The following is a 13,793-nucleotide window of genomic DNA, read 5'->3' on the forward strand; positions in this document are numbered from 1 at the left end:
TTACTTTTATTTTTGTATGTCTTTAGTAAATGTTATTACTTTTTTACCATTTCATTAAAACAACTTATATTCTCTCTAGAAATGATGATAAATCTATTATTTTTGTTTGATAAAAAATTAAATTTGAAATTACTTTAAACGGGGCGGATAGCGGGGCAGGGATTATGTTTCCTATACCCGTCCCATACCCTGTTTTGGGGCAATGACCCTAATCCAGTACCCGTCCCATTTACCCGGCTAGGTAGGTAATTCCTGCCTCATTCGGGTTGGGGTCCCACGGATATCGGGTTAAACGGATTTTTTTGCCATCCTATTGGTGATCCCATTGTTCTTTCTAGCCTCATTTAGTTTTGAAAGCATCCCTCCCCACCCCCAAGAAATAACAAATGCACCAGAAATCATGGAGTCCACCAGCTGTCTCGTAACACCAGGAAATCACATTTTTCGGCTTAGTCGTTCAACAGTATAATACTGAAATAATAGCACATTGTTCACTGTTAACACTGTTAAAATATATGTTTTATCGAAGGTATAAGTTATATTTTCTTAGCCTCGTATTACAAATAAAAGGAAAAAGCAAAAAGGAAAGCAGGGCTAGAAGCCATATACACACCTGCGGATTATACATGTTAACAGATTGTTATGTGCATGTAATGTTTAACTACGATATAAATGATTTGTTACACAGCAATTAGTATTCACTGATGACAAGAAAAGGATGTCGGATTATTTGGAAATGTATCTGCGAAGATAATCGACTCGAGCAGGATGCTTGAGCTTCATGAGAGCCTTCATTTCATGCTTCCTTACCATTTCTCTTGACATATTTAAATTGCCTGCAATTTCTCCAAGAGTTCTGTCTCCTTTACCATCAAGTCCATATCTTTGTCTGATAACCAAACTCTCCTTAGGCTTCAGAGAATCAAGCTGTAAGGATGTGAAAAATCAGATTTTTGAAAAGTATAAATAATTGGCTAAATGTATTTCAAATACTACAGAAATGAAAGACAAAATCCATCTTAATAATTAATTACGTATGTCATGTGCCAGTATAAATCATGTAGTGTCTGATGGACACCTCTTATTTTCTGCTCGGTACTGTATCGGGAATATGACATCTGACAAATTTTGTTAAGCTTGCGGTTGGTTTGTCGTTTTGGGGCCATTTTCCATTTTTGAAAACGCAGAAAATGCGTTTGGTCCGTCGTTATACATTTTCGAAAAAAAGTTAAAATTTATAACTGAAAACGCAAATTGACTTTTTATCATTTTGAGCGTTTTCAGTTATAAATTGCCAAAACGCTCATAACGCGGAAAACGGACCGTTTTCAGAAAAAACTAAAAATCATTTTGAAAATGAAAATGCAAACTAATCGCTACCTAAATGTCTATTTTTTTAATTTTGTCTAGTCCAACGTATCCATCTCCAACCCTGTACTGACATTTGAGATAAGTTTTGCTTGTACCAAATGAACAATGTTTAATTATTTCTACATTTTTTATCTTCATTGTTAAAATCTGGTACTTTCAATCTAACTAATTCAGTACATAATTATTTACTGGCCTACTTTCTTTCGAACACGAGTTAACATGCATCATAAGTTGTTCTGATCTTCAAAACGAAACAGAGCAATACCGTGAACCACTACGTTGGTTATAGTCTTATAGATAAGGTGATTAAAAACGGCATGACTGAGTTCAACATGAAAATTCCACGTGATAGGTCTTTGATGAAAAATGGATGAATTTTTGAAGATATAAATGCAAATCAATATATTCTTCCCCTTTTTAAAAGTTTATGCTTTTGGATGAGGTGATTCAACAAGTACTACATGCAGTGCAAATAAAGACGGGAAGTTACCACATCATCCAGAGCAAGCCTGAGAAGAGCAGGTTGCCTTCTTTTATCTCCTTCAGCACCATCAGTATCAGTAATTCCATTTATGAACTCTTCTTGGGTTACTGCATGCCGTGCATGAAGAGAAGATATCGATTTTGATGCTCTCATTACTTCATGATATCTCTCGGGGGAGATACCAACTCTTTCTATAATTTCTTCTTCTGTTGGCAATCTCTGCAGCTCAAACATTAACTCTAACTTGGCCCTTTTGATTTCTACTCTGACCTACATAAGAAAATACTTCAGCTTTTACACTGCTCTGGTGTCAAGAAACGTTTAACAAAATGCACCAATAAATCCTATTTCATCTATGAATGGATGTCTCCTGCAAGCTCAATTCTAATTATCAAATTCGTGCATGAATTAGAAAATTATAATTTAGCTCTTATTTTCATGTATATGAATCAGTTTTAAAGTCCAAATTAATACATCAAGACTGTACTTAAAATGGAAAAAAGCAGTCAATTAATGTCTTTTTACAACAAAAGCAGCAAGTTTCTTGCTTGTACGAAGAAAATATGAAGTTCATACACAACCTATGTCAAAAAAAGAAGAGAAAATGTTTAAAGATTTAGGATAAGCCTACCGATTCAAGGCCGAAGGGGACTTTGGTGAAGCTTGAAAGTGTCATAGAACGTATAATGGCATGCCTGATCCAAAAGAGGCCATACGTTGAGAGCCGGAACTTCCTTCTTGGCTCAAAACGGTCAATAGCTGTTATTAGACCCTTCACTCCTGCTTGACAGAGGTCTTGGAATATTGGGCCATTTGCAAAGTCTTGAAAATATTTGTTTATCACAAACAAAACAAGCCGGAGGTTGTGCTGCAGCCAATGAGAAACATAATTGGCTTTGGTTAGCTCTGTTTCTGCAATTTAAGCCTCATGCATTGGAATAGTTTACAAAAACTGGATTCGATTGGGTTACTAGCAATTGGTTTCTGAGTTCAGATTTTGCCTTTAATTACACCCTCAGATATGGTTTCTAATTTGATATTATATCAATAAGACAATGCAAATCCCCCATAACTTTTCTAAATAGGAGGCTCAAGGACATTCCTGAGTCACAGCAACCTTCAAGAATGTCCTATTATATGTGGTGTTGTCATGAAAAATGATGAATTTAGAAGAAGTAAACAGAAAAAGAAGTTTATTCACATATTCTAGACCTGGGAAATGATAAAATTGCAAATACTTCACTGAAGATTTCACAAAAATGGTGATGATGATGAAAAACATAATTACCTTGATCAACTTGTTTCTGGCAGCTCTACCAACTTCCATTTGTTTCCTGAGTTGAACAACATCTGTATTTGTTGCCTCTGCTAATTCATCATCCGTTGGTTTTCTTCCCAAATCATTTTCTAAATTATCCTTTACTTGAAGGATTGCCTAAACGAAAGGTTAAGTCAGCAGAAAAAACATCTAGATTCACATCAAACAAAGAAAAACACAATATTTCCGATGTTTGATTTATTTTTATTTCTATGTACTTTCAAATACTTCATTCGACTATATAGCTCTAGACAATATTCTGGATGAAAACAAATATGTAATACTATCAATTGTCAAGTCTAGTACTGAGTACAAAACATGCCTTTTGTGCATTTGGTCGAGAGGGGGAGGAGATTTACTCACCTTCATAGGTTGCATCAGTTTAAACAGCCAGGCATGTTCAGAGGAAGGAAGAACAGATGGGACCTTCATTTTCTTCCAATCTAGGCTGACTAAATCAGAGGAAACAGAATACTCTCTAACAAGCCTATCTACCTTTTCATCTTCATAATTCATGCTGCATTTTCCTTCCCGGGACGATGCAATTACTTCACCTTCTTTCTTCATTCGCGGAGCAATCCTCTTCTCAAGACTCAATCTTTTCTCCTTCTTCCTCCGACTCCTTACAATAGTATCATTAGTTCCCTTTTCGACCTCCTCCTCGGCTTCTCCCACCCGCTTCCTCCTCTGTCGCCTTCTCTTTACCACATGATCCTTAACTTCCACATCCGATACATCTTCTGTTGAACTTCGTTTGTATATGTTTTCAAGTGTGGCAGCAGCGACATTGTAATCCAATTCTGAACTACTTGGAGAGGCTTCACCGGTTGACACAGCGCGCGCTCGTCTTACAGTTCTTATCCTCTTTTCATTTTCTTCAGCTGGTTCTACAGCTAAAGATTTAGATTCTCGAGGTGCAACAAAGCCTGGTTTCTTTGTTTTATTATCTTTTTTAAGCGATAAGATTACTGGCCTTCTAACTGCAGATTCACGAGTCGAAAATCTTGTGCTCAATCCCAAAGGAGTCCTCGAAGCAGAACTAGGAACAGTCACAACTCCCATGCCCGATTGTGGAATCAGAAGGTCGAACAGCAATTCAGATTAATTCTCAATCTTGCAATCCTACAATATGAAATTATTCAAACACCAAAGTATGATTTAGCATCGCTTGTATTTAACATCAATCTAAATGACAGTGCATTAAATTATAGGTCCAATTAAATATAAGAAATTATGTCCCTTTTAATACGATCTATCATATGCTGATACTTAAATTGGTGTTTAACAACGCTGTTGTTAGAATAGTATTCAAGTATTATTTGGTACGCTGATGAATTATTCGATTTGATCCAAAATTTTTGAAACAGACTTGAAGGTACATAATTGGCATGCATAATACTAGATTAAGAATATAAAGATCAAATACGAAAAATCAGGTACCTGAGTGCAGTGAAATAGATCGTAAACTGAGTTGACTCAGAGCTTCCCGCCTGATGATTCAAGATTCCGGTGGCAAATGATCAGAAAACTGAAAAATCTCAGCTGAAAAGAATTTATAAGTATTTAAGAATATAAGAACTACTCGAATTTCCCTATCCACAGGCTTTTCTCAACAAAATTACCGGCTGAGATTTAGAGTCGTGTGATCGACGGTTTTTATAGTTTCCATTTTGAGCTGCATGAAAATTCTGGCGACGTGGGCTGAGCTAAAGCAGAAAATGTTAAACTCTTCGTGGCATGTTAAGATGCTTCAATGGAGTCTATGGATATTGTTTTTGACACGCGGCTGATTATCAATGGACAGAAGATATATCTCAAAATTGGTGGGTCCTACTTATTTTATTAGTGGTTTGAGGGTTCAATATATTTTAATGTGTAATAATAAGGGCTCATTTGGTTTGCATTTCAAATTTTAATTTTTAGTTCATTTTCAATTTTCAATTTTGATATTCTATTTTTGAGATTGATAAGAATCTTTTGATTTGCTAATCTGAAAAATTGAATCTCAAAACAAAAAACTAAAAAACATGTTTGGTTTGAAATTTAAAATTACTCCATTAAATTTGATTAGTTTATAAAATATATCCATTGTTAATATATTATCACGTAATATATAAATTTTAAAGTTGATGAATTTTATAATATTATTTAAAAAAAATAATAATAATAATAAATAAAAATTAAAGACCCAAGCTGAGATTTTTTATTTCTGTTCATTTAAATATATATTTTTAAATTTTTATTTAAATACCATTAAGAGCTTGAATTATTATATATATTTTTTAATTTTCTCACAATTTTTATTTTTCTAGAATTTTATCTTTCTCCTGGGTTTTTATTATTTTAGATTTTTTTTAAAGATTTTTCTTTTTTAACTTTTTGAATTTTATTTTTCTATAATTTATATTATTTGTTTTACAATTTTTAATTCTTTGAATTTTATTTAAAATATATTTTATTTAAATGTTTATTTTCCGTATTTTGATTTTGAAAACACTCAAAGCAACAAAAAATCATCTTTCATTTTATGTCACGAGTTTAGACTTGTTTTCGAAAATGCATTTTTACAAATACCTGATCAAAAGTTTGAGAGTTTTGTAAAATAGAAAACTGGAAACAGTAAATCAAATATGCCCTAACTTTTCACTACTTTTGAATCACACATTTTCAAAAAATATTACTTTTCACAAAATCTATGTTCAAAAGATCTACATCAAACATCTTAATTTTTTTACCATGTTCTTGCCATCCTACCCTATGGCTAATTCTTGTAAGAAACACAACAACCTCATTGTTAGGATTCAAAACATGTATCAATTTGAAATTGAATAACTATATGACTCACTCTCACAACATTAAGTCCATCATTCAATCACCAAACTTGACCCTCGAGGTATAACTTAGTGGTGAAAATGATAGGAGTGAGGTAGTCTCAGTTTTGCTGTAGTGATTTGATGCTCCCAGGCATAGCCTAGTGGTGCAAAGGATATGAGTGATGTTATCTCACGTCTTGCTGGCAATCACAGTGTGAGGATTTGATTTCTAAAATATGGAATTGGACTCTTTGTGAGCACTAGTGTACGGGCAATCTCTTGTTCCCTAACCTACTGTGGCACATCTCGCGATTTACCTCCCTTACGATGCTCCAGGGACGGGACGGTGAGGCCCTCAAGATTAGGGTTCAACCTTTTTTTTTTCCTCTCAATCACCAAACTTTTTCATTGCTTTAATTGACTGTATAAATAAAGTGAATTAGTACATAGTCTACGTGAATATTATTAGTATAGTATACTTTTAAAAATAAATAAAAATTAATATATTTAAATTTAATTATAATTTTTTATAATTTAGGTATTTTTCACAAAAAATGAATGAAAAAAGAAAAAAAAAAGGTTATAAGAATCCAATTTAATTTTTTCAGAGAAAATAGAGATAAATAATAAAAGAGAGAAAGAAAAATAAATGAAATATAATAAATAGAAAAAATAAATTTTAATTATACATATTCATAGAAGATTAAAAGAAAGAAAGACTAAAAAAAATGTTTTTTTTGTAAAAGTCTCCCAAAATCTCGTGATTAATGAGAGACAAGTTTTAAAATATTATATGAGTATTTTCTGCTTAAAAATTAGTACATTAAAGACTTTTATAAAAGTCTTTGGAAGTCATTAAAATTTGAATACCCTTAGACTTATAGAAACTTCTAAAAAGTTTTAATTGAATACACCGTAATTTTTAGAGACTTTTTAAAAGTCTATAAAAGTCTTAATTGAATACACCACGACTTTTAGAGAGTCTCAAAAAGTCTCAATTGAATACCCCTAAACTTTTTAAATCTCAAGAAGTCATTAAAAGTCTCAATTGAATACACCCCCCTTAGATATCATCAATCTAGGGCTTAAATCATTGTACCCTTCTGTACAAAACAAATAACCTAACCTAGGCACTCAACGTCTCAGTCAACGTTGCTTCTATGGACCAAAAGACAGCAACCAAAAACCACTATTGGGTTTTGATACCCAATAATTCGAGTGATGATGTTAAATCGATGTTGCATAAAATAAATATCGACACCGAAGATTGATGACCTGACCCTAAGATTATTTAGACCATTGGAAGCAAATTAATTAGAGTTGATCATGGCCCGGTCCCTAACTCATTGGATGGCTTATATATGTTGGCCCCTTTATCGTATTTGTATTGGACTTGGCCCCATCACTTTAACATAACCTATATATACTAGCCTCCTTTGTTTTGTCATTAATGTGTATTTGCCTTGTTTTGAGAAAGAATCGAGCCTGCCTTTTGCTTTGTGCTTCTCTTTGGCCGTTTCTTTCTTGTTCTTCTGTGACCTTTGTGGCTGCAAACCCCATCTCTTTGTGTCCTTAGTGAGTACAAGTTTGAGCAACCTGAGTGTGGGAAGAGTTTAAGGTTTGGGTCGTGATTGCTTGGGTGTATTGATAAGGTCGAGATTGATATCCTGAGCCCGGAATTCCATCAATTGGAGGTTGATTATTCAACATTTGGTATCAAAGCAAGGTTGCCGATGGAATTTCGGCTAAAGTCTAACCAAAAATGAAGAAGAAACCAGTCGAATTAAATGTTTAAAAATTTTCAAAAAAATCGAACCTACAACCTCGATTTTTGGCCTATCCAGTGGTCTTTTGGTGAAAAGGACATCGGATTCTTGATCTGTAGGTAGAGGCGGTGCTGGGTGGTCGGCGCATCTGGGTGACAGCTGTTGACGGTGGAGATACATGGGGATTTCGACGATCACGCATGGGGGCGTGTGCGGGCTCCTCCTCCGACGACTTTTTCAAACAGAATTTTTCTGACGTGTTTTCTAACGATTTTATGTTGTTAGTTTTCAGTTTAAGGATATACAGAAAATGTTGGACGAATCTGCCCCTGGACACTCGACTATTGGTTGTAGGACACTTGTGTTAGCACTTTGCTGAACTTTAGGACGAATAGTGATAGCCCTAAAGCAGCAGATTCGCATCTCTTGTAATTTACAAACTCAGACAGGTTCGTTCTGATAAATTGATTGAAACCTCTACATTTTGCACTAGCATATCATCGTGTGGGATGATCATTAGGATTGATGATTGTCATTGCTTGACAAGCATTGCTTGTGCTAAAAAATTTAGAAATTATTTGCCTTATTTGAAGTGTTGAAGTTGATTGCAAGTTAATAATTGATTTTGTGCTGTAATTGTCATATAGTTGTTGCGTGAGAATTTAATTTAATTTTTTTTGTTAAATACGTGTTGCACTGATTATCCTGTTAGAGCACCTGGACTTGACCCGTTCAAAAATTTCCTTGATCTAAGATCACGAATTTTACGAAACCCTGGGAATTTAAAACGGTGTATATTTCGGCCGTAGGATTACTTTGAGTGACCTATCTGTGCATTTATTTTTTCTATTTTTTCCAAAAATGTCTTCATGTTTCAAAGTTGGTATTTTCAATGGGAAATTGGGTGTTTCAATTTGGCAATAAAAAATGAAGGGGTTTAAACAAAAAGTTTCAAAGGCCGTAGACAACAAATTTTCTGCAAATTTGATAGAAACACAAAAAGAGGAATATGATAAACTTGCTTACACTTCAATTATCTTACTTTTATCTGAATTATATAAAAGAACTATGAAAAAAGTTGGATGACTTATATTTGCTCAAATTTACTCCTAATAAACTGTACTTACTTGAAAGATTTTTTTAGTTTTAAAATGGACCATTCAAATGATCTTGACGATAATCTGGACACTTTTAACAAACTTGTTTAAGACATAACTGTGATGAAAATGTGTCTAAAACATATAAAGCAATTATCTTACTTAATTCCATGTCTGATTCATATAAAGAGGTTAAGAATACAATTAAGTGCGGTAGGGACACCCTAACACTCGAGATTGTCATAAACTCTCTTGGGAGTAAGGAAATGGAAATAAGACTGAAAATGAAGATAAAAGGAGTTGTGAGTTACACATGATAAAGAGTAGGATGAAGTTTAAGCAAACGAATTTAGGTAGAGCTCAAAATAATGGTGATTCAAGTAGTGACTCGAGTGGTGAATGTAATAAGAAGAAGGTCAAGGATGGGACAAGTCTAGTGGTAAACGGTGTTACAGCTTGATAAGTTTGGACACTTTATTAGAAACTATCCCAAGAAGAAGGATAAGCAGAAGGGTAACGTGAGAGGTGAGACGATTGTGGTTAAGGGGTCGAGTTGTGACCCTAATGAGGTTTATTGAGAGTAAACCTAGTTACTGGCGAGTTGGCGCGATTGCCCGTGCTGGCTCCGGCGGGAAAGGAATTACATGTTAATGAAGCTATTATGATAAATATGTGAAACTGTACTACCCTTGACAAATGTGATCGTAGCTCATTTAGTAGGGCGTTGTTTTGCAAGTGAGAGGCACCTGCTTTGATTCCCCTCCTTTTCACTTCTTCTCTTAATTTTTCAAACACAATAAATAATAGTTAAATAATTGTATACTATTTTTATTTTGTTTTAATTAACACTGATACGGGTTAGATTCCCTTCACCTCCTCTTCTTCTTTTCAATTTTTTAACACAATAAATAATATTAAACAATTATATATTATTAGTTTTTGTTTCTAAAATTTCTTAAAAAAAAATTGTTAACTCAAATTATTACTTTATATCTATATATATAAAATAATTTCTTTAAAAAAATTTGTTATACACACACACACGTGTACACACACTTTTATTATTAGATTTCATCAATTTATTTTGTAAAATTCAAATTTGGACAATTTAAGTACTGATCTTTATTCTTATAAGAGTTTGAAAAAAAACATTTATTTTCTGGGTAAAAATAGCTTTAAAAATTTATCGACTGAAATTATTACTTCATAATATATACTTTAATTGTTAAGTTTTGTCAATTTATTTTGTAAAATTCTTTGTTTTTTTAAGAGTTTGAAAAATACATTTCTTTTTGGGTGCGAAAAATAGCTCTAAAATTCATAGTTTTAAAATTTTTGTCTTTGTTGGTTAACCAATACTTTACATATAAACTTCATCTTGTCTCGCTTAACTTCATAAAATTTGAAACTTGATAATATGTATATGATTCAAAAAATGTATTTCTATTCCTTATTCTTTTGGGTTGTATTGAACTATATTTTAATATTTATATTATTTTTACATTTTAGTGCATTTATATATTGATTGGACATTCTTTCCATATAAATTAATTAAATATTAGTAAACAATATCGCTTTGGGTGGTGTTTGATAAATGTTCGATGCTCCGCCCTAACTCACTCGAGCTGTTGGATTCGTCCCTGATTACTGCATATACATCTGTGTGGTTGCCTAATTTTGTTTTATAATCATATGTTACATTTCAATTTGTTTGATATGTGTGTTTTCATGAACTTGAGGTAATGTGATTAATTGATGTGATTGTTTGAATGCATGTGGGTTAGAATGCATTAGCAGTGAGTTGTATGTCTTTTGGTAAGGTGGAGTATAGATTCTTAGGGATACATTTTAGTTTGTACCGAGGATGTGGAATGTGACATTTGGATCACGATTAGAGATGTGACCAAATGTCTAGAGTCTTTTATCTGTGAAAAAGAACTTGTACAAATGGAGTGTGAGAGAGACACTTCTATAACTTCGGTAATGTGGAGACCCATTATCCACATAGGTTGGAAGAAGTGATGTGGTAATAGAGGATTATCTGGAGAGCTTAGAATCTATAGTGATTTGACAGTTAGACATGAGCTTAGTGATTATCTAGTGAGCATGGTAGAAGATGAGAAGAGATATGTGTTCTCGAGGTGAGAGTAACACAAAATGAGATAGAATAAGTGGTGAGATCTTTCGTGGGGTCATTTATACATCTGTTGCATGTGTTTGATTAACTTGGTGTTAATTTGTAGTTGTATGTGAACGTGATTTTTAAAATGATCTATGTATTATTCTATATAATATCTGTTGGGAATCTACTTAACATGCGTAGCGAAAAATTAAAACAATTTTCAGTTCCTACCAAGAATTTTCTTTGTGTTTAGATAGAAATTGTGATAAAAGATGTACCTTTTGTTGAAATCTGCAAACTCCTTTGTTATTCTTTGTTCCAACGATCTTGATTCGCCACTCACATCTGTCCAATTATCTAGCCTCCAACGATGATCCATACAGAGAACAAGATTGTATGATTAATATTTTCTTCTTTTACTAGCAAGAATAATGAATTTTCTCTACTGATTTGTAAACCCTAATAATTTATTTATATGAGCCCAAACGGGCCTAGCCCGATCCGATCCAATATTTAATTAATTTATTTAATTAAATTCGATCCGTGAATTAATTAATCCAATTAATTAATTCGGGCCTATAAATAAGCAATCCAATTAATTAATTTATCCAACGCTTATTAAACTAATTAATTGATAAATCACAATCTTCCAGTTCTTCTTTTGTGTGCGACCCATCAGGTTCCCGACCACGATTCCTAACAACATGAAATATTATTTTGATCTAATCAAAATTGATACATTAAAACACTCTTTTAATTTATCATCAATTCACACTTGTCATCCCAGATTAACATCTAGCAATGTGTCAGAGCAATACATGTGACGGGAAATGTCACGTGGTATGACAAAATCAAACTCGTTCGTATACCATGAAACCATAATCCCTTCGTCAATATGATCTGATCAATTACGAGATATGGAAGTGTGTCAATTCCGATTATCGATCATATCTCTCATTTCACTATTAAGTCAATATAAGTCGAAAACTCATTCTCGACTTATGAGTACACCTCGGCCAAAGATTTCGTTATTGACTTAATTGAATGAAACGCAGATCATAATCTCTTACTATCTAAGAGTGACGAATCCTCTATTAGTTCATTCACAACCTTCATACGATTCTTGACATACCTGAATGATACCGTATTAGTGGCCCTTGGCAAAGCAACATCCAAATCTGTCAAAGTATGACTGTCCTCATATAAGGTACTATGACGATCTTAAGTCAAATGACCAATCCCACTACCGAACGTTAGAGATTAAACACTAACACTCAGATATTTATCGATGTGGAATCTCTAGGTGGGTCTCCAATGTTTTGTTCTATAACAAAACATCCATGTATTCATTCAAGTGTCACTACACTTTAACTTGTGAGATCAACTACTTATTTCACAAGTAAGAAATGCCACACGTGATGGTCTATTCGTAATAACGATATCCGTATCTCGTTATTACTTACGATCACGGACGATTTGAGATTCAATTATATGTAATTTGTATCTCACAATCACAACTCCTTGTGATTAACAAATTACGAACATTTGAATCTACAGATTCTATTATTTAATTTAATGTCTATTAATTAAATAATAGATCTGCCATTAAATCGCATTAATTATACATTAAAGGTATTTATGTCCAAAGTTGATTGGACTTAGGGCATAACACTTATAAACTCTCACTTGTACTAGATCCAATCACTTATGTATCCAATATCATAAAAGTCTTCATGATGATCATGTTTATACTACGACAACTCTTTGTCAGTGGATCTGCAATATAGTCAAATGTGGGACTTCGTTCTTCTCTTTACGTCATTTCTATGTATTATCTCTCTGATGAGATTATATTCCTTTAATACATGTTTGGATCATTGATGAGACCTTAGTTCCTTCGCTTTTGTGGTGACTCTATTGTCATCACAATACAATGCCATGTGATTAACAATACTAGGAAATACTTTAAGTTTATTAATGAACATCTTGATCCACATTTCAACTCTTTGTTGTTTTTGAAGCAATCGTGTATCATGTTTCTACTATTGAACCAACGGTTGTTTCACGTTTGGAACTTTTTCAACATACTGCTTAAGAGTAAACCAATTTCTCTATATACAATCTTCTCAAGATTTTATCTATGTAGATTGGAATGAGATAAGCAATCTTCTATATCTATCTCTATAGATCAAGTTACTTGTCTCATATCTTTAATGAAAAATCATTTAACAACCATAATTTCAACGACTGAAACTTAGGGATGTCGGTTCCTATCATATTAGGAATATGACAATGCTCCCACTATCTTCTTGTAAACACACAATTCGTCTTCATATTTGATAAAATCAAAAATTTTAATTTTTCCATCAAATCAAAAATTTCAGCTCCAAGAGACTTGTTTTAACCCATAGTCACGGCATGCAACTAATGTAATCAAAATTTGAATGAACTTTAGCATGGCTTCAGGGGAAAGGTTTCGTTAAGGTCAACAATTAACCTTTTGTTACTAGCCTTGCTTTGTATGTATGGATATTCCCATCCTTCTTGACCTTTTTCCTTATAAACCATTTACAACCTATGGGTTTTATCCCATCAGAAGGGTTAACCAAGGTCCAAACCTTGTTCACATACATCAAGTTAATCTCAAGTTTCATGGCCTTTTGTTATGTCTTTTATGTCAGCACTTAACTTTATTTTTGTGCAATTAGTAGGTTCATCATCCTGGAATAGTAATACCTGATTAGTAACCGTGGATTCGCACCTTCTTCAAGGTCGAATGATCTTACTAGATTTAAATGGAGCTGTCATGTTCTTAAGAGTCT

The 13,793-nt window shown here is 33.2% G+C and overlaps 1 protein-coding gene across 1 annotated transcript; it reads right to left on the reverse strand.

Moving 5' to 3' along the window:
* Positions 1–497: 497 nt before the first annotated feature.
* LOC111386251 (RNA polymerase sigma factor sigE, chloroplastic/mitochondrial-like) lies at positions 498–4,951 on the reverse strand. Its single transcript, XM_023010708.1, has 6 exons — positions 4,614–4,951; positions 3,537–4,295; positions 3,144–3,290; positions 2,487–2,723; positions 1,862–2,125; positions 498–927 (listed from the first exon to the last, which is right to left on the reverse strand). Exons 2-6 carry the CDS (start codon positions 4,233–4,235, stop codon positions 727–729), a joined length of 1,548 nt encoding a protein of 515 aa, XP_022866476.1. The 5' UTR covers positions 4,236–4,295; positions 4,614–4,951; the 3' UTR covers positions 498–726.
* Between the last annotated feature and the right edge of the window lie 8,842 nt (positions 4,952–13,793).

The sequence above is a fragment of the Olea europaea genome, unplaced genomic scaffold (genome assembly GCF_002742605.1).
Source record: "Olea europaea var. sylvestris unplaced genomic scaffold, O_europaea_v1 scaffold3486, whole genome shotgun sequence".
Classification (NCBI taxonomy): domain Eukaryota; kingdom Viridiplantae; phylum Streptophyta; class Magnoliopsida; order Lamiales; family Oleaceae; genus Olea; species Olea europaea.